General features: G+C 42.8%; 2 protein-coding genes across 2 annotated transcripts; one reads left to right on the forward strand and one right to left on the reverse strand.

Moving 5' to 3' along the window:
- Positions 1–1,807: 1,807 nt before the first annotated feature.
- Positions 1,808–9,950, reverse strand: LOC142210815 (ferritin, middle subunit-like). Its single transcript, XM_075280254.1, has 4 exons — positions 9,697–9,950; positions 6,539–6,685; positions 4,009–4,134; positions 1,808–2,085 (listed from the first exon to the last, which is right to left on the reverse strand). The coding sequence occupies exons 1-4, from the start codon at positions 9,796–9,798 to the stop codon at positions 1,939–1,941; spliced, it is 522 nt and encodes a 173-aa protein (XP_075136355.1). The 5' UTR covers positions 9,799–9,950; the 3' UTR covers positions 1,808–1,938.
- Positions 9,951–19,050: 9,100 nt separating this feature from the next.
- Positions 19,051–26,525, forward strand: LOC142209569 (ferritin, lower subunit). The gene is made up of 4 exons (XM_075278579.1): positions 19,051–19,204; positions 21,545–21,691; positions 22,827–22,952; positions 26,184–26,525. Exons 1-4 carry the CDS (start codon positions 19,103–19,105, stop codon positions 26,328–26,330), a joined length of 522 nt encoding a protein of 173 aa, XP_075134680.1. The 5' UTR covers positions 19,051–19,102; the 3' UTR covers positions 26,331–26,525.
- Positions 26,526–27,454: the final 929 nt, after the last annotated feature.

Below are 27,454 nucleotides of genomic sequence, written 5' to 3' on the forward strand. Positions count from 1 at the left end.
TGAGTTGACCCCTGTCAGGGACAAAAGGCAATGTATGGCTTAGAGGCAGCCAACGCATGTAGTTCTCCAATCCTCTTGGCTGAAGTAATTGCCAGCAAGAAGGTTACCTTGTAGGAAAGATATTTCAAATCTGCCTCTACTAAGGGTTCAAAGGGAGGAGAACATAGCCCCTGTAGGACCAAGACCAGGTCGCACTGAGGAACAGGGGACTGTACCTGAGGGCGGAGCCTAAAGTCCCCTTTAAGGAATTGCTTTACTAGAGGATTCTGAGATAACCGGGTCCCCACAAGAGCGGAAAGTGCCAAAACATGAACCTTCAGGGTTGCTGGGGTTAACCCCTTATCCAGGCCACTTTGTAAAAACTCCAGGACCAATTCCATAGCAGAGTTGTCGATCTGCCTATCAGTACACCAATCCTGGAAAATCCGGGAGATCCTCAGGTAACTCCGGTTGGTGGATTCCGCTCTTGAACGGGCTAACGTCCTTAGGACAGCTTGGGACAATCTCCACATACGGCGCGGTCAACCTCCAGGCAGTGAGGTTGAACCTGTCCAGGTCCTGGCAGAGCTGTCTGTTTAGTGTAACCAGTTTCTAAACTTGTGGAAGCCTCCAGTAGGTCCCTCGACTCATTATAATGAGGTGGGTAAACCATATCCTTTTCGACCAGAACGGCAAGATCACGATTGCCGAAGTCTGGTCCTGCCTGAGTTTTGCCAATACCTTCATATCATGGGAATCGGAGGGAAAACATACGCCAGTTGAACCTCCAAGGTATCGACAGAGCATCTACCGCCAAAGGATTGTCTTCCCGATAGAGGGAGCAAAACTTCCTTACTTTGGCGTTATATTGGGTGGCCATCAGATCCACCTGTCCATTCACACAAGACAGAAAAAAACACGGGGGGGCGGGGAGGTCTCTCTGGCCTCTTATAGGGGAAATTGGTTCGTTTAATTAAAAGTTCCACCTGTCCTAACAGCACACAGGGGCAGGAATACCCCATCTTGTGCTGCTGTTGGGCGTAGGGGGAATGTATGTGTTCTGTGATCCAGTATATTGAGCTGTGGCTGTTTCATAAGGAAATCCAAAAACTGTAACCCTAGAACAGGGGTAGGGAACCTTCGGCTCTCCAGCTGCTGTGAAACTACAACTCCCAACATGCTCCATTCACTTCCATTGGAGTTCCAAGAACAGCTGAGCAAGTATGCATGCTGGGAGTTGTAGTTTTGCAACAGCTGGAGAGCCGTACGTTCCCTACCCCTGCCCTAGAAGCACACTGAAGCTATCTTCACATGGATGAATGGGCCTAATCAGCAGGGAGTCTTCTTCCTTCTGTGTCCTGCTGCAACCTCTGTCTCCTGTAAAAACAATAGGAGGAAGATTCTGGGCGCAATCTGCCTCAGATTAGGGTGTGAAATCTGCACCCAGAACCATGGCAATTCTTCCATGTGAACATACCTTAAAGTCAACCGGTATTACTTAACAGTGTATGACCATATTATTTGGGAATTCAATTTATGTCATATATTGGCTTTTGTGTGGTAATATTATGTAGATTGTATATTGCAGTGTTGACTCTGCACTATATGACAGTAGTACATGGGATAAAAATAAAAGTGAATCTGTCTACTTCCATGAAGGGGTATTTCATGTAAATTCAGAAAGCTTTCTATGTTTGACCCACATGGGGGCAGCCCTGTAAATGCTGGCAGCAGATAAGAACCTTCTCTGCAGTGATTCTAATTTGATGAAGTGAATTCGTAGTATAAAACTAACATGAGAAATAGATTGAAAAACCACACTAATACATACTGATGTCATTCCTTTATTGACACATCACATCTGTAATATCTTACTTCAGTCACATGCTTATATTAGATCAGTCAGCATGATGTTAGTGAACTGACTGGGCGCACCCTGAAGTGTTGGTTTTAGCTGCTTCAATCCATACTGTGCTTGTCAAATAGGTATTCACCCATGCCATTATTGGGGACCCCCAGGCGCCTCAAATTGGTAATGTGGTGTCCTATCATCTTAATCCGTTCCACATGTTCTTTCAGACACTCGCTCTCCAGAAAGTCACAAAGCTGAAGTTACAAGTAAAGAGTAAATTACAATGAGTTATCAATAAAATATATGCAATTAGACATGATGGATTCATTGCTAGATTGTTTTACCTCCAACATCTACAAGCTTCTAGAAGGCCATCTACCCACTGATCCCATCCACAAAGAGATTCTGTCCCTGAGGCTTTATTCAGACAGCTTTATAAAAAAGTGTCCAAGTTACATCTGCTATAAATGGACAATGTTTCATACACATCTTCAGTCTGTATGTCCACCAAGAAGATGGACCAAGAGGCCCTTGGAGACCACTGTCAATGATACCAATATCAATGGGTCTTAAAAATGGTCAGTGCCAAGTATCAAGAAAACGTTGTACCCCATGAGCCTTTTATGTTCAGATTCCTGTAACAGGCAACAGGGGCTACTCTGGAACCTCAACAAGTAACTGACTTTGCACCAGGTATGGATAACACCTTCACTGTCATAAATCACAGTAATGCTGACGTTACACCTTTTAGTACCCTAGAGTCAATAAAACCCAGGATATAAGCTCAGCCCACTGCAGAAAGAGAGGTTGGATCCCCTAAATCAAGCAGTGTTTCCCCTTGTGAATCAGTGTCTCTGTTACCGAGCAATGTCGTTGATTCAAAGTGATAATTGGCAATGCCCTCCAAAGAGCTAATTTGCATGTTGACACAAATGATGATACCTTGACAATGGAGGCAACTATTTACATGTGGTAAACACTAACCTATCTGTCAGACTGGGTTCATCTAATGGCTTCTGCTTAGAGACTGCCGTTACATGGGTTTTCCAGGAATAAGAAACTGAGACTAAAGGCAAATTCATATCATATGAGCGAATATACATATCTGAGTACCTTTATGTGTGTTTGGAGCATTTTTATTACTCCTCATATTTCCAGGTTCATGCAATACTTCTTAGTTTCTACTTCCTGGTTGTGGGAGTGTTAGTGGCTTTCCAGGGAGCTGTTCTCACTGCAACACCTAGCAGTTTTGCTATCATGCCCATTATACATATTCTTATGTATGTGTAAATACATATCTTGACTGAGAATGTCCATAAAGCACAGTCACACAATTTAGTCCTATGAGATAACATTTCTCAGTAAGACTGTGTTCACATGGTGCAGTTGTGCTCATAAACACAGACTGTGTTGTTCACACATATCTGCAAAAGGGTGGGAAAATTTTATTTGGTGTCATTTAGAAAAAAAAATTATAGAAAAAATAGTCTGTTTCCTTACCGCATGAAGCAGAAAAATTCTTCGAGGTGCCAAACCTAGCCTCCAGACTAAAAGAGGACAAATCATAGCTACGTTGCAATGAAGAGAAGAATCGGTTTGCAACACTCTTTCAAATATTGAAAGTCCATGTTTAATTCAGATCCATTAAAACAAAGATACACACATAGAGAAAAAGTGTGTATCTTCGTTTTAATGGATCTGAATTAAACATGGACTTTTAATACTTGAAAGAGTGTTGCAAACCGATTCTTCTCTTCATTGCAACGTACCTAGAAAAAAAAAATAGTCTACTTGTGAAAAAAGAAATCTCAGAAAACCCATTTAACAACCTAGACTAATAAGCTTATTTCTTAGTAAGAGCTTTAAATCCCCAGTAAATAAACCATGAACCACTTTGGATAAATATATAGTCATATTACTGCATGATATTAAATGTATGTGTAGTCATCTTACTGAATAATATTAAATGTATGTGTAGTCATATTACCGCATGATATTAAATGTATGTGTAGTCATATTACTGCATAATATTAAATGTATGTGTAGTCATATTACTGCATAATATTAAATGTATGTGTAGTCATATTACTGCATAATATTAAATGTATGTGTAGTCATATTATTGAATAATATTAAATGTATGTGTAGTCATATTACTGTATGCATTGTGTACTTACATGGGGATCATTTCGATTTGTTGCCACATTATGCAGATCTAGTAGAGCCTGGTTAACAGTCTTCTCCAAGGACAAAGCTGCTTGCATGACATCCAAGGAGCTTCCCCATTCATCTCGCTCGGGTCTCTGGACAATATTACAGCACAGGACATAAATTATATAAAGGCTAAGGCTTGTTCGATAATAACAAACATGGTTTCTGTAATAATAGAAACATGATGGCAGTGAGGGATCTGTCACATGAGGGACACAAATGGAGCCTAATAGCTTAAAATGGGTCCAACAGGTTTCATTATTGTGCGACAAGATCTTCCAGGATATAATAACATTGCATGATCACTATAAAACAGATCCTGCGCAATGTAAATAGTGAACATTAATTGTTCAAAAGTACCAAATGCAAACTTCTACTTTTCAGTACAAAGTTATTCGTGTTATTGAAAGCCCTGTAAAGCCCCATTTACACAACTGTATATTGTGGGTCTGTAACTGTCCGCAATTGTGGATCTGCAAGTTAAATTGCAGTGTTGGCACTTTGCGATGGTTTAGTGGGTTTTCGGTTGCAGTTTGGGCACTCGGTCTCTAAAAGGTTTGCCATCACTCTATCTGTTGAACAGATCCTACAGTACCATTTACATCCTCTAGATGGCTACATTGAATCCTAAATAAATGAAATTCTAAATTAACATCAAGCAATAGGCAGGTTGATCAGTGTGAAAAACTAGTAACTATGGGTCATGAAAACAACCTAATGCAATGTGCTTGTTGGCAATGCAATTGTCATAGAAGAAACACAATTTTTAATAGTTTCACCTGGAAAAATGCACAACAAATTGTAGTAAAATCCATGTGGTTTGCTGCACAGTAATTGACTATATAGTACACTACCACCAGTGGCGTAACTACCGGGTTAGCAGGGGTAGCGGCTGCCACAGGGCCCGGGACATTAGGGGTCCAGCAACAGCCGCTACCGCTGTGGTTTTTTCCCCCTGTTACCAGCTGGGGTTACTCCAGCCGGTAACAGGCCCCATTTACTTACTGTCGCCACGGGCCCCACAAACATCATTATTATACTCGGGGGTCATTTCAGACCTCTGAGTATAATGATCGGAGGTCCAGGAAAGGTAAGAGAACATAAAAAACCATGTTACTTACCTTTCCACGCTCCAGTGAGTTTCGGGCCTACTTCTGGATGCTCCCTGATGTCACATGACCCGGGACACAAGTACAGGTCATGTGACGTCCCGGACATCATGGAAGAAGGCTGACACCACCGAGGACTGCAGTGGAGCGGGAGATAGGTAAGTAACGTTGTTTTTTATGTTTGTATCCCCTCTTGGTCTCCGATTATTATATTCTGGGGTCTGAAAAGACCCCAGAGTATAATAATTGTTTTTGGGTGTCCACAATGGGGCATAATAGTGTGAGCTGGAGCCACTCTGGGGCATAATACTGTGTGTAGGGGCCACTATGGGGCATAATACTGTGTGCAGGGGCCACTATGGGGCATAATATTGTGTGCAAGGGCCACTATGGGGCATAATACTGGGTGCAGGGGCCACTATGGGGCATAATTAGAGATGAGCGAGTACTGTTCAGCCGATCCGAACAGCACGCTACATAGAAATGAATGGATGCACCTGGTACCTCCGCTTTGACGGCGGCCGGCCGCTTAACCCCCCGCATGCCGGCTACGTCCATTCATTTCTATGTGAGCGTGCTGTTTGGATCGGCTGATCCGAACAGTACTCGCTCATCTCTAGGCATAATACTATGTGCAGGGGCCACTATGGGGCATAATACTGTGTGCAGGGGCCACTATGGAACATAATACTGTGCGAAGGGATCACTATGGGGCATAATACTGTGTGCAGGGGCCACTATGGGGCATAATACTATGTACATGGGCCACTATGGGCATAATACTGTGTGCAGGGGCCACTATGGGGCATAATACTGTGTGCAGGGGCCACTATGGGGCATAATAGAGAGCGCAGGACTGCGGGGGAGGGGGGGTCAGTTGGGGTCTTCAGCGGGCGTCGGTCGGGGGGGGGGGGGGGGGCATGTCAAAAGTTCACCACAGGGCCCCGCCGTTCCTAGTTACGCGACTGACTACCACCTTTATAACTTATGGTTGGTAAAAATATGGGCATTGAATCCCTTTACCATGCGCAATCCTTGATCCACAAGGAACGTTCCTTTTTTGTACACACTGCTGCTTTAAATTTGCTGGGATTGTTACCAAGTAACTGCTCAGCAACTTTGTGAGGGTTGTCAGCTATGTAAGAGCCCTGCCAAATGATATCTAAACACACTCAGTACTGGCAAACCTGCCCCAATAATCTAAACTAGGCAAAAAAATGTCATGCTGCAAAAACCACAACATTGCCCATGAGACTCCATCCAATGCATTCATTGTTTCTAGGAGAACACCTGTCAGATGGTAGAGCTCTGCTCTATGGATGGACATTTACATTAATTTGTGTCTGCATTATTTCATTCCTAGTTATTACAATTTCCTCCATCTCACCTTGATATCTTGTAGAATAATACGTCCACCACGTTTGTTCTGACATTGCATGAATTTCTCAGCATGTTCTTTTTCCTCGTGGCTCTTCTCCTTGAAGAACTCAGCCACATGATGAAGAGCTACATCATCACGGTCAAAATAGGAGAACTTGAAAAAAAAAAAAAAAAAAAAAAGCACAGAGACAGGTCACATATACCTTCCAAGTAGACCTAAAGAAGGAGCCCCTACATTGTGCTGACCAACCAAGGCCCAAAGGTTACACCGAGACTAAGTAAACATTGATGGCCTATCCTGAGGAGAGACTAATAATCTTAACGAAATTTAACATTAAAGGGATCCTATCTTTTAAACACAATTTAAACACAATTTTTTCTCCCTTAAGAAAGACTATTCATCTCCTACCTTTCCTTTCCTTTTCTTCCCTGCGTCGCCGTTCGCCTGCAATCCCGATTTTCTCGGTATGTATATTAGCTCTCTCGCAGCACTGGGGGCGTTCCCAAAGCTGCCAGAGAGCTCTCCACCACCGCCTCCATCTTCTTCTGCGACGAGGTCTTCACCGCGTCTTCTTCCAGTGGTCTTGGGCCTAGGGCAAGCTGACTGTGCATGCCCGCCAGCCACGAGAAAATGGCCGCTTACAATACTGTGGAAGCGGCCATTTTTCTTGTGGCCGTGGGCATGTGCAGTCGGCTTGCCCTAGGCTGGAAGAAGATGTGGTGAAGACCTCATCACAGAAGAAGATGGAGGCGGCGCTGGAGAGCTCTCTGGCAGCTTTGGGAACGCCCCCAGTACTGTATGAGCGCTGGGGACCGCTACCAGTGCTGCGAGAGAGCTAATATACATACCGAGAAAAACCGGGATTGCAGGCGAACGGCGGTGCAGAGAAGAAAAGGAAAGGTAGGAGAAGAATAGCCTTTCTTAAGGATAGTCTGACTTGTTAGGGAGAAAAAAAAATGTGTTTAAAAGATAGGATCCCTTTAAAGGGAGTCACAATCTGCCTCATTTGCATAAGACTTTAAAGCGTTTTTGTTTTTTTTTTTCTTTTTTTTTTAAATCTACATAAAATAAATATGTTGTTTATTACTGTAATGTGGTGGTAGCACATATGCTTGAGAGGGGTGGTAGACTCCCTTTAAAAGAAGTCTGTCAGTAGTAAGGTTGCTGTAAACCTAATCCCTGTGCCTTGTAACGTTGTGTCCAGTGTTTCCAGATATGCCTCTGTTACTCAGCTTTGGAGTCCCATTTTCATCCCATCAGTCCCATATCCAGATTAGGGGAAATATTGCCTTGGGGCAGGGGTAGGCAACCTTCGGCACTCTAGCTGTTGTAAAACTACAACTCCCAGCATGCATACTTGCTTTTCTGTTCTTGGAATTCCCATGGAAGTGAGTGAAGCATATTGGGAGTTGTAGTTTCAAAGCAGCTGGAGTGCCGAAAGTTGCTGTTCCGTGCCTTAGGGGCCTGCCTTGGCTTTTCCCAGATTCACTCAGCTCTACATTCCCCGGAAGGCACCTTCCCCTCATTTGCATATGATTAAAACAGCTATTTACATGAAAATGAGCCTCCAAAACTGAATAACAGAGGAATATTTGGAAATTGCAGAATCACCTTTGCAAGGTACTGGGAATAGGTTCATAACCAATTTACTGCTGACAGACTCACCTTTAACTATGCCACCAACCACCCCTACAACAGCAAATCAGTGGTTTACAAGCCATATTGGTAGTTGTAGACCATTTAACCACTTCCGGACCGCCCACAGACTATATACGTCCGGATAGTGGTTGTCTAGTTCTGCCAGGACGTACCTGTACGTCCAAGCCAGAACACAGCAGCTGCACAAGATCGTTCAGCTGCTTTCACTAGGAGCCGGCTGTAACTTCAGCCGGAGCTCCCAGAGAGATAGCAGGGCAGATTTATTACCTGCTCTGCTATCTCGATCGCTGTGTATACAGTGCTCAATGAGCGCTGTATACACAGCTATGGACGCAGCCATAAATCAGCTGCCCTCTGACCCGGCAGACACGTGATCTGCCGGGAGCAGTGTCCTGCCAGAGCTTCTGGGTCCTACAGGACTCAGATCAGCTCTGTATACCATGTAGCAGTGTGCAAGAGGTTGGATTTCTCCTGTAACTGAGATTAAATGTAGCAGCCTCAGTTATAGAAGAAATCAGCCTCCAGTACAAAGAAAAAAGTGATCAGATGTCCCCAAAGGTCTCTTATCACCTTATGGGGACACAATCTGGGAAAAAAATAAAATAAAAATATAATAAAAAAGTTTTAAAAAAATGTAAATAAAATAATAATAAAAAAATAAATAAATAATACGCTAATAAAACGCCGTTATTAAAGGTTATAGCCCCACACCCGACGACACCATACAAAATAAAAATTACCGTAACGGAGAGGAAAAACTATATTATAAAGTTTTTCAGTGACACTTTGTGTTATTAAATAAAAAAAAAAATTATAAATTGAAAACCAGACACAATTTCCATCCTATTTTGTTTATATTTTCCTGGATATAAAAAAATTAAAACACATTTGAAAATAAAAATAACATAAAAATAAAGCCCTATGTGTCCCCGAAAAAAGACGCAAAAATTAGTTGACTAAGACATACGAGAAAAATTTTACAGACCTCAAAACCGCACATACATAATAAACCTAAAATGTGTCTGGTCCTGGACCACAAATTGGCCCGGTACTGAAGTGGTTAAACTGTATTTCATAAGGTGCCAACTCTGACCCCACCCAATCCTATAAAGCACAAGACACCATCGCAATTCTGCAGAGAGGTTTATGTTTGGTCAAAAATATTAATGAAAAGAAGTTCCCGAGGAGAATTCAAAATATGAAATATCTTAGTTATAAGATAAATCTGTAATATCACGCCAGGAAAGCTAAATTAACGTGAACAAGACTCTTTCCTATCCATGGGACCTCATATCATGTTTTAGAATAAAAGGCACACAAAGCATACACAATGTAAACAAAGAATATGGAGTACTCATATGGGCAACAAAAGGTCCATGTCGCTGCATCAGCACTGACTTATATGGAAAGTTGAACGATACAGCTCTTCCTCAGTGACCATTCGTTTTGCATAAATATATCTAGACATTTGCTTTAGAGACAAGTCGAAACTCCTTAGAACTTACCATGGACAGGTAGGTATAAGATGAGTACATTTTGAGGTTGATAACACGGTTCATTGCAGCCTCGCTGTCATGGCTGTAGTTCTGGCGCACTTGAGAAAGCATCTTCCCAGTTGGTTATTGGATCTTGGTACTGAAGAATACAGGAATAATATATATCTTCAGCTGGTGGTACCAGACAGGGTTCCGTTCAATCACTGTTGAAGCAAGAACACTATCTGACTGAGAGTTTCCAAAGCGTGTGAGGGTTTTTATAGTTTGATCAGGCTCATTGGCTAAAGTCACACCTCACTCTTCGAACATCGTACATTCAATTTCTGCTGAGTCACATTGACATCTGAGCAAATAAACGTTTATTGTTACAATGTATCTCATTACGTAGCATTATTGCAGAGTCATGCTGTTATCCAGGTAAAAGGATGTATTAGGGATCAATTTCTACACCTACGTATTCTCTTTCCATTAATTATTTCAGTCCCAGTGGATAAGAATAACCTACCGGTTACATCAGCCATACATCTTGAGCTGTATGCAAGTCATTTCAGATACGTGCTAAAGCCAAGTGTGTCTTGGAGATCAACAGAGTTGTTTTCCTCCAGTCATGTTCTGTATTTAGTAATCTGCATCCATAAATATGTGCCCTGCATTAGTCTCTATCTAATAATACTATATAAATAAGAAAAATACTAGAATAGAATAACAATTGTGACAATTGGGGGTAATTTAGCATTGGAGGTTAGCGGTTTCCTGGATTTACAGAGGTGTTGGTGGAACGTTAACGCGACCCTCGGACTTCTACGCCTGTAAAAATAAGCTCAAATTGAGCCCACCGTTACTCCGTGTGAAGGCAGCCTTACACAATATAAAAACTATTGTATAGTGACCGAATAATACCAATATACACTGACAATTAAATAACATCACATCCATAATATTACCACCGTTTAGTGAATGCTTAATTCCAACATACTGTGTCTACTAAATAATATCACCATTTCATGATCAATAATACAATCATATAATAACTGAGTTATAGCGTTATATTAGGACCAAATCTTACCACTATTTAGTGATGGAATACCACCATACAATGTCTATTAACCATCATGGCTGCATGAACAAATAAAGCATGTTCTATTTTTGTTCAGATACCTTTCAGCTTTTCAACCTGTTCTTCTGACTATAGCCTCAAGCTTTGTTGGCAAGAGTTGCACAATGTATGTAAGATTTGCATGCAACTTGTGATCAGCCTCTTATTTATACTGTGTTATACAACAGTTTTATTAAAATGACATGGAAGTTGCAAAGATATGCGACTCTCACAGCTCACTGGGGAATGTATTAAAGCCTCTTCACCAAAAATGGATATTAAAAAAAGTTGTAACTTTTTGGCTTTTTAGGGGGCATTCACACGGAGTAAAGAGGTGCTGATTCTGCCAGCAGCTCCGTTTTCCATGTGGAACACATTGAAATCAATGGGTTAAAAAGCCTCCCATTGATTTCAATGTGTTTTGATCAGCGCTGATTCTGCCGTGAGTTATCGTAGCAGAATCAGTGTCACTTTACTCCATGTGAATGCCCCCTTACATCTCGCAACAAAAATTTGTCAGATCTTGGCCAGAAGGAGCTTGGCAGATTTATTATAATTTGCAGAGGTGCTTGAAAGGTTCTTAGGTTTTTAGTCCATACCCCATATAAAACAGGTTTAACTTTATTATGTTTGTGGGTACCTTCCCATTAATTGCTCCCTTCAGGTCCTTGCTAGAGATGGACAAACCTCACAGGATTATTATTTATTTATTTATAATGTAGATTGTGAGCCCCACATAGAGATCACAATGTACATTTTTCCCTATCAGTATGACTTTGGAATATGGGATAGAGGCCTATGCAAACACAGGGAGAACATACAAACTCCTTGCAGATGGTTTTATGCCCTTGGTGGAATTTGAACACCAGGACTCCAGCGCTGCAAGGCTGCCAGTGCTAACCACTGAGCCACCGTGTGGCCCCCCACAGGATTATTTTCGCTGAACATTTGTGAGGTTCACCCACCCAATTTGTTTTGGGCCTAAGCTGTTTGGCACAACCTGGAAGAACGGAAACCTAATTCACTTAAAAAGTGGTTACTTGTGGAAATCCGTGGACCTCATACTATAATGGGGTCTGCCAGGTTTCCATTCGAAAAATGCAAAGAGCTTTCTCTCCACATTTTTTAAGCGGATTTGGGGATGGAAACCTGAACGGAGAACAGCCTGACTTGGCCATTCATAAACGTTATTCTCCTTTAACCATTCTTTGGTAGACTGACATGTGCACATTGGATCATTGTCTTGCTGCATAACCTACATTCTATTGAGATATAGCTCACAGATGTCCTGACATTTTCTTAGATTTTGTTGGTATAATTCAGATTTCATTGTTCCACCAATGATGGCAAGCCATGCTTGTTCAGATACATCAAACCATGACACTATCACCTCAGTGTTTAACATATGGTATGAGGTTTTATACAGGATTGCAGTGTTTTCCTTTCTCCAAAAATAGTATTGAAACCAAAAAAACTCTATTTTGGTCTTATCTGTCCACAAAATATCGTTCCAATAGCCTTCTGGCTTGTCCAGGTAATTGTTAGCAAACTACAGACAGGCTGCAATGTTCTTTTGGACAATCAGTGGCTTTCTCCTTGCACAATATTGCTGTTCAGTGTCCTACTGATGGTGGAATAAGACCATTAACATTAGAAATAACTGAAGACAAACACCAGGTGGCACTGCTCCAATTTTTCAGGTCAGACACTAGTGAGTTAGATTTGAACTAGGAGGATGGCTGTATTGGACTGCTATACAAGTGCTGCTCACACTCTAAACACATATTAAATATACCACATTGAAAAGAGAAAAAAAAAAGGGCACTCATCAAGGCATGTCCTAAAAACTGTATTTATTCAATGACTTGGTGAGTGCCCCCATGTTTTTTGCTCTTTTCAATGTTAAAATTAACATTAGGTAAAGAGAGAAAGTTCCTTTTGTGACCTTACAGACCATTATCTTTGCTGGTCCTGGGGAGAGTAATAATGGTATTCCATTTCTCCACAATCTGTATTACTGTGCATTGGTATAGTCCAAACTCTGTAGACATGGTTTAGTAGCTTTCCAGAATGATGAGCGATGATCAATAACTCCTTTTAAGGTCAATATATCTCTGTTCTTTAACTAAAACAGGTCGCCCAAAGAGGTAAGGGGGGTTTTCTGGGTCTCTAATATTATATAGGTAATCAATAGCTGATATAAACCTTCAATACCAGATTTGCCAACTAACTGAAGGTACCAGACACAGCACTGTGCTCTTAATAATGGATGTGTCTGGTACTGCAGCTCAGTCCTATCAAACTGAATGAGACTGAACTGCAATACACCTCTTTTGTGCACCAGTAGCACCAGGGGTGTAATAATATTAATGAAACTTTGAACTAGAGTTAAAACCATATTACTGACAGCTAGCACTAGTGTAAGGCCCGGTTCACATCTGTGTTCGGTATTCCGTTCGGGGAGTTTGCTTTGGGACCCAGGGGTGAACCTACCCCTTTCGCCGCCCGAGGCGAACGACAGAAAGACGCCCCCCCCCCGGAGGAGGGGGCGGAGCAGAGGGGGCGTGGCTGCGCAAAGGGGGCGGGACAAAATGAGGGGCGGGGCTTAGCGCAGTTCGAAGGCAGAGAGCAGGCACGGAGATGACCTGCTCTCTGCCTGAGCGTGAGGGGAGGCTGCTGGAGCAGCGCTGCTCCAGTGGCCTCCCCAATCCACCGCTCGGTGCTAAGCCAGTCCAGGACATCTTGTCCTGGACTGGCTTAGGAAAGGAAAAATGCCGCCCTCCCTGGGGCCCTGACATAGCGCCGCCTGAAGCCCTCGCTTCAGGTTGCCTCATGGGAGGCGCGGCGCTGTTGGGACCCCCAAACTCATTAAAAACCAGTTAGCAACGAAACCAAACGGACCCCATAGACTATAATGGGGTCTGTGTGTTTTCCGCTCGATTCGTGCCTAGAGAAAAGTGCTGCTTGAAGTACTTTTCTCTCCGCATGACTCATGTGAACACTGCGTGGCAAACACACGGACCCAATTATAGTCTATGAGGTCCGTGTGGTTTCATTGCTAACTGCTTTTTAATGTGTTCGGTATTCCATTCGGATGGAATGTGTCTCATCCTCTTCAAGTGTCCTAATATTTACATCATATCTACATCCTCTCCACTACAATCCAACCTCATGATCTCAAACATTGCATACTGAAATATTTTGCAAATATACTCAAGACAGACTTGGACTGGCCCATAGGTGAATCTTTGGTGGGCCCCCAGGTCACCCTGGCATGTTGCAATGCACTCACTTTGCTTCATACTCATTGTACAGCATCTCAGTCAGTATAATATAGTTGATAGAGTAATGAAAACCCACTTTATTTTCATATACTGTATACTAGGCAGCTGAGCTTACCTAGGTGCTGAGTCAGGCCAGCCAGTATTCTCCTTCCCTGGGCACCATCTTGTCAATTACACTGCAGGGGCCCCAATCACCAGTCATCTTGATGCTGCTTGAAGTCTGCTGCCACCTGGTTACTGACAGGACCCCAGAAGACATAAACAATTACAGGCAAGAGCTAGGCAGTAAGTTGCTATATATTTATATGGTAGTGACATTTTAGGAATGTGGTAGGTAATATTTGCATGTAGCTGAATAGTGGACCAACAGAACGAATTTCAGTGGTGGGCCCTAGGCCCACAGACACAAATACATGTCTTTTTACAAGAGAACTACCTCTGCTGTTGACATGCTAAATATTATATTTTTCCAGAATTGTGAGGTCATGTAGCCTTCATGATATGTAACTGTAATATTAATAAGACTGACACGGTCCATAAAGCCTTCTATAAGCTCACACGTGTGTCTTCTGACTGTCCAGCCTGGTTAACTCTGTTCAGCTTCTGCCTCTTATCTGTCAAAAGTAATTTGCCTTCCCCTGCAGAATGTCTTATCTTTATTTGGCAGGATATCACCATAAGTCTGAACGATCAGCATATTATTGCAGGAAATTCAGGAGTAGTGTACAGGTTACTGTGGTCAAAGCTGTAAACAGCATTATTGGTTTTCTAGGAGACATTTTAGCTGCAGGATCCTCAGACAAAATGGCTGTGCTAAAAGATCCACAAATGCTAAGCATGTACAGAACTATTCTGTTGTATTCTCTGTGTAATTACAACAAAGTAACAGTCTCCCCAAAAATATACTCAGATAAGTCAAATGTATTCCCCAAGCTGGATGGTTGAGTGGCTGCCATTACCTGAACTAGAACCATGAGGGTTATTATAATGTATATAGTCAGCTTTCTGGGACCCAAACATCACTGATGGCCTATCTTTAAGTCTACATGCACATGAATGAGGGGGGAATGATTTTATAGCAGAATGAACTTGGATGACACTTGGATTTCATTCAAGTGGCTTCCGTCCCACATTAACTTAAGTAGGGTGGGGAGGGGTTCCTCCATTGGAAGAGCTCAGCCAACAAACTCAGCCATGTAACAGGCCTTAAAAGAACTGAGCTGCAGCACCAAACATGGTTGCCCATCTAGAAGTGGGCATGTGCCTCTTCATTTACCTGAACAGCATTGTCCCAGAAGTCAGAGCAACTTTTAAAGTAGTAGGGGGACCTGCCACTTGGGACCTCTTTCTATTAAGCTGGCAAATCTCTTGCAAGGGGTAATGGCAGACTTATGACATTTTCAGCTGTGGGGCCAGCTCTATTTAGAGCAGCTTGTGCTCTGGAGGAGCCATGTAATACCACATTTCTGTGTGGCTGCGTTGGTGATATCATCTGATTTCCAGATGTTTCAGCAGTTGGACATGTTCACCAGTGCAGCACCTTTAAAGGGATTCTACCATTAAACTACCTTTTTTTCTAATGAACACGTCAGAATAGCCTTAAGAAAGGCTATTCGTCTCCTACCTTTAGACGTGGTCTCCGCCGCGCCGTTCCGTAGAAATACCGGTTTTAACCGGTATGCAAATGAGCTCTCCGCAGCAATGAGGGCGAGCCCCAGCGCTGAAAGGCCGATGAGCGCATCCCCATTGCTGCCCAGAGCTCTTTCCTGCGCCGCCTCCTTCTTCTACAGCAACTCCGCCTCTTCTGGCTTCTCTTGCAGTTCTATACAGGAGCATAGAGAGGCCACCCCAAAATGGCCGCCGGCCAGCTCCTGTATTGAACTGCAAGAGCGGCTACCCCAAAATGGCCGCCGGCTGGCTCCTGTATTGAACTGCAAGAGAAGCCAGAAGAGGCGGAGTTGCTGCAGAAGAAGGAGGAGGCGCAGGAAAGAGCTCTCGGGCAGCAATGGGGATGCGCTCATCGGCCTTTCAGCGCTGGGGCCCGCCCTCACTGCTGCGGAGAGCTCATTTGCATACCGGTTAAAACCGGTATTTCTACGGAACGGCACGGCAGAGACCACGTCTAAAGGTACTAGACGAATAGCCTTTCTTAAGGCTATTCTGACGTGTTCATTAGAAAAAAAGGTAGTTTAATGGTAGAATCCCTTTAAGAGTACAATTCCACCTAAAGACTTCTCTTCTTTGTCATCAAGTCATCCAATCCCATTCTTGTTACTAAACATGTGTTTCTGATACCTATGAGCTTGTTTCCCTGGTGCTGGATGCCACGGACAAGAGTATGTATAAGCCACTGTGCTTTGGTCATGTTATTTAGACACAGAGATAGCACTTCTAACTAAAGAAAGAAATCCTAGCTACAAAAAAACCATTAAATTGTAGTTTCATTCGGTTAGGGCACAGCATTAAGGCCTGGTTTACATCTGCATTTGGTATTTCATTTGGGCAATCCGCTTGGAGACCCCCCAAACAGAATACTGAACTCACTAAAAGTGGTACTTCTTGCAGTACTTTTCTCTCCGCATGTTTCATGTGGACACTGTATAAAAAACACACGGATTCCATTCTAGTTTATGTGGTCCGTGGACTTTCATTGCTCACCACTTTTTAATGTGTTCGGTAGTGCGTTCGGGGGGTCCCCAAGTGGACTTCCCGAACGGAATACCGAACACAGATGTGAACCAGGCCTGACTAACCTTTCCTTCATCTGGAGCAAACATAGGGGTTGTCCCGTTATGGACACTTATCCAGTATCCACAGGGTAGGGAATAAATGTTAGCTCACCAGTTCCCCAGTTGTTCAGGAGGACAGGGGACCAAAAGTTCTCATAAGGCCTCCTTGTGAATGGAATGTAAGTGCGCTTGCGTGACCGATGCTCCATTAACTTCTGTGGGGCTGCCATGACTATAATGCGTCCACAGCCCCATAGAATTGAGTGGAGCACACTAGGGCTCTATTCACAAGGAGACCTTAGGGGAACTTTCCTTCCCCTGTCCTCCTAATCACTGGTGATTGGGCCCCCAGTGATCAGACCATAGGATAGGGGATAAGTGTTCATATTGGGACAATGCCTTTAAGTTTGCAAACTTAGTGTGGTATCTAATTATCTTGGCCAGGGTACATGCTATGGTAACACGCACTAGCTACGCCTCTGAGGCCGGGTTTCATTTGGTACAGGAACATGCTCTGACATAGACACCACCCATACTATGAGTCAGCTACATCTCAGCTATGACAGCAATTAATAATGTACATGGAAGAACAAAATGCCACCAACGATTAAATGATACTATTCCGTATGGCATACTGTGTTACATTGTAATGCTACTTGTAGTTACATTTACTTTTAACTAGGCCTTGTTACATTGCATGTGACTATTGTGCTGTTGTTAGACACCAGTGACATTGTATGTGGACTGGAAGAAACATTATCCTCATCAATCTCCCAGGGATTCATTAATGGAAATATAAGCAGCCATCACTCAGCTGATGTCCATGTAAACAGACCAGAGGCCAGATTTTGCTGCATTTGTTTGAGCCAAAGCCAAGAGTGGTTTCAAGGGGAATGAAAAATATAAAGGAAGCTCTTATACGTCTCCCTTCTGCTAACTCCATTTCTGGCTTTGGCCAAAAACCCCTCCCACAAAAAACCTCTCACTTATTCTGCAGTGAAGGGCCTCATCCTTGGGGCCCCAGGCAGAAAAGCTGTGGCATAAACTGTGGTGTTTTACAGTTCTTTGAAAGTGGACTGTCTTCTAGCAAATACCATGCACACATTGCAAACTAACATGATTTCCAAAACCATCGCATTACTGGAAATCACAGCGTATCAATTATAACTCTCCCATTCAGCCACAGGAAAATGGCCGACAGACATGTGTAGTGAACGGGAAGAGGAGCGCGAGAGAAGAACGCAGAGGTGGAGAAGAAGACAGAGGCCGTCGCTGGAGAGTTTTCAGACAGTACAGGGGACGCCCCCAGTGCTGCGAGAAAACTCATTTACATAAAGAAGATATTTCCTCTATGCTCCGGTGTCTCCCAGCACAGTATGGTCCTGCTGTCTTGTCTTACCTGAAGTCCATGGGGAACTCCCCCAGAGCATTAGGGACACGTGAGTGTGTATTGTTATTTTTTCACCTTCCGCGGCCTAATATAAAAATGTTTTTAATCTGGACAACCCCTTTAAGACGCTACATTGCTGATTTATTTATTTTTTACTCCCCGACACTAACTCAGTGGTTCTTAAGCTTATTTGAGGTACTGAACCCACCAGTTTCATATGCACATTCACCGAACCCTTCTTTAGTGATAAATCAAGTATGTTTTTTTTCCAAATTCAAGACATAGGTATATGTTTTTTTACTGGTACACAAAATGAATCGTGCATAGGTCCTAGGGTTTGATCGAATCCCGGTTAAGAACCACTGCACTAGCTGTTCAGAAACCTGCAGCCCAATTCTGCTCTCAGGATTGTTGAGGTTCCCTGCCAGCTGTACCCTCACCGATCAGAAGTCAATGGCATATACAAAATGCGTTTGCGATTTATGGTGATCATATAATCCTAAAATAAAGAGGCGTTGCCGTATTGTCTTGGTTCAGGTCTATGGCAATTATTCACATATCACGGGCTGCAGGCATGCATGCAACATTAGGAATTTGGTGCGACACAGACGCCTACCTTGAAATCTTATGGAATAAAATAAACTATAAATTCGCCATCCGTGAAAACCATTACAAAACTAAAGTGTGTACAATTCTAAAGTGTTATAGCAGGATTGCACGTAACATTATTTCCCCTGGACATGGCAGGAGAATACATGTACTAGGCCTCGGCTGTGTTTACTATCAGAGCTGTGCTGCTGGGGGTGGGAGGGGAGTGCTGTGTTTTAGGAGGGACTTCTTACCCCTGCAGCCTCTATATAGGGGGGAGGGGCAGCTTATACCTTTCATTCATCTGCCAGCCTTGTAAGAGATAGTCATGGAGTCCCAGATCAGACACAACTTCCACCAGGATTGTGAGGCAGGCCTCAACCGTACTGTGAACCTGAAATACCACAGCTCCTACATCTACCAGTCTATGGTGAGCCCTGTCTGCTCCTGACTAATACACATGCACATTGTGTCCTTGCTGTGTCTGAATAAAGCGCCATGTCAGTGTTTCCTGTGTCTTCCTTTATTAACCCCTCGTCCTCTCTGCTGCATAGTTCATTGTGTCATGTCTCCTTCCGTGACCTTTATCGTGTAAATTGTCACGTATGACATTGTTTATGCACGTGTAAGATTATATGCTGCCTGATCCTTCCCACGGCTTTATCTAGAAACATTTGCTTACATAACTAATAAATGGTGGTTATGGAAAACTCCTCTAACTCCATGTATGTCTCTTCTATATAACATATATGTCTAGAAATCTCCCTCCATAAGTGAGGTATACATTGTACATGAGACTGTTTTATAGATCACAAGTCTTGTGTGGAGTTATGAGCTGTTGCTCTGGGTGCCGCTTTGTTACCAATTCAAACTTGCTGAGTAACAAACCTGTATCTGCTACATTTTGGGGTCCTATATAAGCAGGTTTGTGCATTACTTTATTCTTCACACCCTTACAAGCCCTGCTGGTGCTAAGCTGCTCGATATCAGGCTGCCGAGTAAATGGCATGTTACAAACTTGAATAACATGTTGAGATATTCCGTTTTGCTGGAGCACACCTATAAGGCTGTATTCATAGGCAACATTTTGCTTCTTTATGATGGTAGCTAGAATCCTTTATTGAGGCCAGTTTCTTTTCTCAAGCTGCAGTTGCATCAACCCACCCCTCTTAGGGGGCGTTCATACTTGCGCCACTGTCTGCACTCCGAAAAGCCAAAATAACAGCTTCGGGACTGCTTGCCGGCGGTCAGTTTAGAAACCCATTTATTTCAATTTTTAAAGCAAACCACTGGTGTCCGTATGTGGCCTGTCCACCATGAAACCGTGTTGTGGTGTTTTTTTTTTTTTGTTTTTTTCTTTTTTTCTTTTTTGCGCCAACACAAAGTCCTGCATGTTCGACTTTGTGTCCTTGCAAAAAAAAATATAACAACAAAAAAACGTTTTATGGCGGAGAGGCTTCATATGGAGACTGAATGGGTATTTAAACTGACTGCTAGCAAGCTGTCACCAAGCTATTTTTCCTGGCTTTTTGGCGGAATCAAGGCAGGCGGACAGCGGCGCAAGTGTGAACGCCCCCTTATACATCTACACTTTTGCAGTAACACACACCTATGCTGTATAGCTGTTTGGTCTGAATAGTCACTGAAGCTCCCTGTTTAGCATGCTAAGACTGCCGTTACACTGGGGCTCTGGACTCTCCAGCAGTCTCCTGATTCATATAAATAAGCTCCAATATTATAGAGGACACGTCATACTTGCTAGCAGGAGAGAATATGAGCAGTGTTCATATACTGGGATCTTTGCGCTCTTGGTTGCTTTTCTGCATGTTGGCAATTTATATGCCAGCTGCTGAGTCGCTTGGTAAAAAGAGGTTAGTATTGTAACATTCTCCAGTAACAAGTCTACCAGTAGACATTGCATCTATGTGATAAATTGGGTGACATCTATCATATATGCACCCTCTCAAATTAATGCCTGATTATCTTAATGTGGATAAGTTGCTGCCAGACTTTCCTGGGAATATTCCACATGAACAAAGGACTGGGTCACCTGGAACATGCCCTTTGTGACCGATGTTTGGCCTGTCCATCATACTGTAGTTTGTTGGGTTTGGTAGCCTTTTTATCTTGTGTATGGTTGGCTTAAAGGCAAATGCACAAGTGTGTTTTTACAGGCCAGTAATATGGCACTCATGTACTGCTGTACATAGTCTTATGTATGAGTACTCTGTGTGTAGAGCAGGGGTCCTCAAACTTTTTAAATAGTGAGCAGGAGGCAGAGCAAATCGCACAGACATCGGGAGCGGTGCCCTCCAATAGGTAAAGTGAAGTGCACTCAATGGCCTGGCCTGAGCTCCCCAGAAACTTCATTATAAATGCACGCCTGCCAGCGTTGTTGGCGGGGCCAGACAGAAGTGCTTGGCGGGCCGCATGTGGCCCTCGGGCCACAGTTTGAGGACCCCTGGTGTAGAGGCACACTCAGGTCTTTTTTACATATGGAAAATTGTGGCTTGTATTATTAGATGTCTTGTTGGAATTTAATGCTTGTGGTGGAATACAGTGCTGTAGAGAGGTAATATGGTGTGGATTGCTGTAGAGACACTTTAGGGCCACTTTGTAAATTTTGCTTTGTACTAATTTGAATATTGGTAACAAAATTGTGAGACTTGATGAGTATGTACCCGTCTACTTGTATGTACATTATACACCACTTTTTCTACTACAACTAACAGTCCTATATCATGAAGACTTTCCCTCTATTCTCCTATAGGCCTCCTATTTTGACCGTGATGATGTCGCACTTCCTAATTTTTCCAAGTTTTTCCGTGAGCGTTCTGAGGAGGAGAAGGAACATGCAGAGAAGCTTATTAAGTATCAGAACCAGAGAGGAGGACGTGTTTACCTCCAGAGCATTGAGGTGAGTGGTCTTCACATACCTTACTTTCTTTTTTTTTTTCCTTCCAGTCAATCTCTGTAAAATAGATATGCAAATGAACCTCTCCGTGCACCCCCCTGCGTCATAACTTTGTATCGCCCCCTCCTTTGCTTGTGCTCCTGTGATGCCCTCCTCCTCCGTAGGTGTAACCACCTCCATTGTTTGTAGTCTCGATCTTGCGCTTTGAAAGCTCAGGCATGCACAGTAATAATCCCTTCTGAGCACTACTGCACATGCCCGAGCACTGTTTTCTTGTGCGCTTTCTTCCATTGTGCACAGTCTTTTCCAAATTTTCACATATAATACTTTAGTACTAGGGAGATTATAATAAGTCTAAAGACTGGTATTTCATGCTAGACCCATGTGGATTCGATCTTCCATGGACTTAGTATTGTGGACTTTTTGAGGCTTTCTATATGTCCAGTTTCTAACTGATACTAGAACTCCACAAGGGTTGGCATGGCGTTGTTCATCAAATATATATCTATCTATATATTTCAGAACCTATACAGAGTCTTTGCAGCTACCTACCATAGAGCAGTGACCGGCAGATTTTTCATCAGGCCCAGGAGCTTCTACTTATTCCTCTGCACAGAGCTGAAGGCACTTCTGTGTCACAAAACTTTAATTTCCACATGACATTAAAGGCATCCAGAATTACAGTTGGGCCCCATAGATTTTTATGATTGATTGCTTACAGCTCTGCAGTATTGAATATTTCATGGAGCAGTACAAGGCTCTGCGCATAAAGATAAGTGTGTAGTCTTCCGTACAAGAGTCTACACTTGTATGTTAAAAGGAAACTTTTGCTTGTGAGACCTGAAGTCATGTTGCTTGTTTGTTTCTTTTCACATAAGACAACAGTCCATACACGCAGCAAATGCTATTACCCATTATCCAGCTGTACAGCCACTGGTTACATGTCCTGCCATTACTTACCTGCTCTTAGAGAAGTGATTTCTGCAAACAACATGGCAGCTGAAAGTGAACTATGAGCATTCAGATATTCAAATAAAATTTCTTTGTTTGTTTACGTGCAAAATAGCATGGTGGGGGGAGGGATGGGAAATGACTGTCCATAACATTGGTGGCTCTCTGACTATGACTTCTTTATTAGAAACCAGAAAAGGATGACTGGACAAATGGTCTAGAAGCTCTACAGACAGCTCTGAAGCTAGAGAAGAGTGTAAACCAAGCTCTGTTGGATCTGCACCGTGTATCTGCTGAGAAGAATGACCCTCATGTAAGTGACCCTCTCGCTGTGTTAACCTCACTAACACTAATAGTATATCCCATTGTTGGACTCAACTATGTAAAATGGGGAGGCTTCAGTTGCCCGGTGTTCCTGGTGGCTGAGGGCCTTGAGCAGCATTTAAATGGCATATCATACTACGTGGAAGAAGGGGAAGTGGGCAGTGTTCCCATTCAGTGGATTGGGAGCTTCAGGTTTCTCTTCTGCATATTGAAATGTTATATATTACTAGTTTATTGACCCTTACCATAAAATACTGTAAAGCTACCAAGCTTTAATGTATTGTTAATCTTCTATTAACAATACATTATTCATTTTTTTACCTGCAGGTTTTGCATTCCACATAGCTATATGATCACTTGAGATAGAGTGTAGAGTACTTGACTCCACTCTGCAATGGGGCACATTGAAAAAATGAAGTTTTCCTAGGTGCCAAATGCAAGTGTGGCATTGTTTTTAAGTGTTACTGTAACTTCAATTTTTATATGTAGGGGAAATGATTTTTGTAATGGAATTTTGTAAATTGTTAGGTAAAAGGCTCCATTGCTAAGCAAAATGCATCTTCAGCATGTACTGTACAAGCTGAATACTTCTGACAGTTAATATTCAGAGATAGGATTCTCAGCTGGTCACTGGCTACATTCATGTATATGACATACTTGGTCTTATTACTTACTGTAATTCTAACATTTCTTACGGAGTCCTGGCTTGGCGCTGAAGCTGACAATCTATTTCTATTGCGCAATCGTGGGAGCCTCTGCAATAGAGATGTAGTGAAAGCTACAGCACAGTGCCAGGACTTCTGTGCGCTGGTAGTCACAAAAGAGGAGGAGCCATTCCCTGCAAATGGAATCCTGGACAGGAAGAAGACAGGTAAGTATAATGGGGATATACATATTACACCAGGGAACTGCAAGGGACAGCTGTGGACTGCCCTTTGTCAGGGCAAGAGTTACGGGGAATTGAGGGTCATTGTGAGACTATGTATAGGGAGTATTCCTGAATTAACCCTTTATCCATAGCACTCCTGCCTGCGACTAGACCTGGTAAGACCGTTTCTATTTATTACATCTGATAGACGGTTGGGCTCTGCCACATGGGTGAGAAAAGAATAATACTCATGGTTTGAGTCCACATGCTTGACTATCTGTTGTCCTTATATAAGGATATATTTTATAAGGGATCAATGTATTTTATATAGGAAGAAATAAATGTTTTTAATATTGGGCATCAGTGCTTTTGCTTATATAATGGGGTGGGCTAAGTGAGTTAGAAAGGACTATCAGTGGGCAGAATAGCTAGGGAGGAGTGAGAGGTAAGTACTACTACCATTGCATCAGCTAAGACAGCAGGAAGCTACACCTTATAAACAAATGCAGAAGATGCTAGAGGCTCCCAGAGAAACCCCAAAATTACTCAAAACACTGCTAAAGTTATATGGGTGCACTTATTAACCCATTAATAGCACTAACTGACCTTTTTTTTTAAAAAAAAACAAAAAAAAACAAAAAACATTTGCCCGGAAAACCCCTTTAAGGAAAAACTTCAGAGCTTATTTTATATAAATGAATAAATAAAAATTGACCTTCCTTAATTCAACAAACTTAAAGGGGTATTCCCATAACTCTTGTTCTGCAGCCTGAAGGCTCTGTGCTCTCTTCACTTCTTGGATTTCTCGGCACATTGGTGGGCGGGGTTTCACTTGCTCTGCTATCTGCTATGCATCACCACAGTATGAAACTGATGTGGAAACTGATGTAGCAGAGCTGGATTTGAGTCAGCTTGCATTACATACAGAGGTAACTGACTCCTTATCTCAGCTCTTATCAGGCAAATTCAATTAAACTGGCTGATAAGTGGAAGAGCTGAAGATAGACAGCACAGTAATCCCGGAGCTCTCACCTCCCCCCTCCCCTATCTGAGGAGCTCCGTTGTTTGTCAACCCCTCCCTCCCCTCTGAGAGCAGGCAGCTATGTCACTTGGGAAATGAGCAGATAAGCCCAGTGGCCATAGAAACGCAGTGTCAACAATGAAGTGAATAAATTAAGATGGCGGCCAAACAAAGCAGTTTTGAGTCTTAAAGGGTCTCTATCGGCAAAATTTTGCCGTATGAGCCCCACATATGCGTAAATAGCCTCTAAAAAGGCTATTCAGGCACCACTAATCTTATTTTAAACCCCTGTCCCGTTTTTAAAATAAAACTATAAAAACATATAGGTAAATCATACCTGAACGTGCACCGACGTCATCTTCTGGCACGCCTACTTCTTCTTTCGGCGACACCCTCCGGTCCTGGCTCTTCCCCGGCTCCATCTTCATCTTCTTCTGGCGGTTGAAATCCGGCGCATGCACAGTAGCGCTCCCTCTGGTGCTACTGCGCACACTCCGGCGGCACTGCCATTGAGAAAAATGGCGCCGGAGTATGTGCAGTAGCTCTAGAGGGAGCGCTACTGCACACGCGCCAGATTTCAACCAATCGGATTTGACCCGCCAGAAGAAGATAAAGATGAAGCCGGGAAGAGCCAGGAACGGAGGGTGTCGCCGAAAGAAGAGGTAGGCGTTCCAGAAGATGATGTCGTATCGTGCATGACCGCCCCCTGTGCATGCAAAGGTATAATTTACATATGTGTTTTTATTGTTTTATTTTAAAACGGGTTGGAGGTTTAAAATAAGATTAGCGGTGCCTGAATAGCCTTTTTAAAGGCTATTCACGCATATGTGGGGCTCATACAGCAAAATTTTGCTGATAGAGCCCCTTCAAATCCACATAAACTAGCAGTATAGATAGGATGCTTTTCATGGGACAATCCCTTTAAATTTCTTCCCCTACTCATTAAAAAAAAAAAAAAAAAAAAAAAAAATGGAAATGGCTGCAGTAGAGAACATAGAGGATTCTTTTTAGGGAAGTGCTTTCCCATGCAGCAGCATGGTTCCAAATTCCGTTCTTCCCCGGACAGAGTTGCTACATGAACATATACCCATAGCAGACATTTATTTTGTGTACTCAAGGTTTTATTATAGAATCTTTCAACCAACCCAATCAGTTATTGACGGATTGTAGAAAAAACAAACTGCCCTTTGTACCATTCCAGACAGATCGAGCTCTAACTAGAGCATGGACAATGGGTGCCCACATAACTACAAGTCAGTTTCTCCCAGTCATGTGTGCTTCTGAAACAGACTGGAAATGTATGTTGAAGATTTCTTCTTCTTTTTCTGCAGATGACTGATTTCTTGGAGTCTCCATTTTTGTCTGAGAGTACAGAAACTATAAAGAAGGTTGGGGATTACATAACCAGCCTGAAGAAGCTGTGGAGCAGTCACCCTGGCATGGCAGAATATTTGTTCAACCAGCACACACTGGGCTAGACCGTGCTCTGCAATAACCTACCTCTTGTTTCCCCAGCATTGCTATGTAGTCAGTGAAAAGGACATCAATTTTTATCAGAGACAAAAACATTCCCACTCTTTTCCAGAACAGTATTGGCAATAAAAAAAAACAAAAATGGTGCCAAAGTTCTTGCGTGACTGGTGGTGCAGGACAACATAATAAAAGCCCAAAATCCTTTATCTCCCCAGCTAACATCTATAGAACTACTGAGATTTTACTGATGTTTAGTTCTTGTGAATGTGACTGGTTACACATACAGTGTGCTTGAAGAGAATAGCCAGCAATACATGCATAAAGCCTACATTTACACAACCCATGGGTGTAAAATGTCCTCGTGAATAGCCCCCATAGCAGATAGATGGCACCGGAAACCAAATCTGGTGGTGTTTGTCCAATAGGGGCTGTGTAGAGAGAGAAAAGCAGAGGGCCTAGGACCGAGCCCTGAGGAACCCCAACGGAAAGTTAAGAGACAAAGCCTGACTATGGCTGTCACTCTTCTGAGTAATGAAGTCCAAGTGGTGGAGAACACTGTGCTTGTAGGGAGACTATTAAGAGGATAATAAAATAATTACCATCGCTCATCACCTCCACCGATCCCCAACCACTCTATTCCAACATTGCCCAATCCTCACTTTTGTCTGTTTCCTGTGTTCTGACGTGCAGGAAATGGATTCTTAGCCTAACATTGGTTGATGTCGGACATTTCTGCAGCCCATTATTGGAAGATGATTATTAATTTGCTGTGTGTATGGACTGCACATAGGAAACAGGAAGCAGCAGGGATTGGTCAGTTTTGGAATAGAGCGGTGGGGTGCAGTGGGGTTAAGTAGCCATGTTTTATCATGCCCCATCTGCCTGAACTGTATATGAACATACAACAAGTATAGTTAGCTTTCTGCTTGAGAGGGGTTAACCTGACAAATCCTGGTTATACCCCTGCCATTACCTACCGAGTGTACACTGGAGCTTATGTTTAAACACACAAGTTTGGTCAAAGATCCAGCATCCTCACAGATTGCTCCAGATGAGTGCGTGATATATACTCTGTATCTAAGATGTGATTGATATGCAATGTCTCTTTAAGATATTAGGAGAATATTTT

Source organism: Leptodactylus fuscus, chromosome 6 (genome assembly GCF_031893055.1).
Source record: "Leptodactylus fuscus isolate aLepFus1 chromosome 6, aLepFus1.hap2, whole genome shotgun sequence".
Classification (NCBI taxonomy): domain Eukaryota; kingdom Metazoa; phylum Chordata; class Amphibia; order Anura; family Leptodactylidae; genus Leptodactylus; species Leptodactylus fuscus.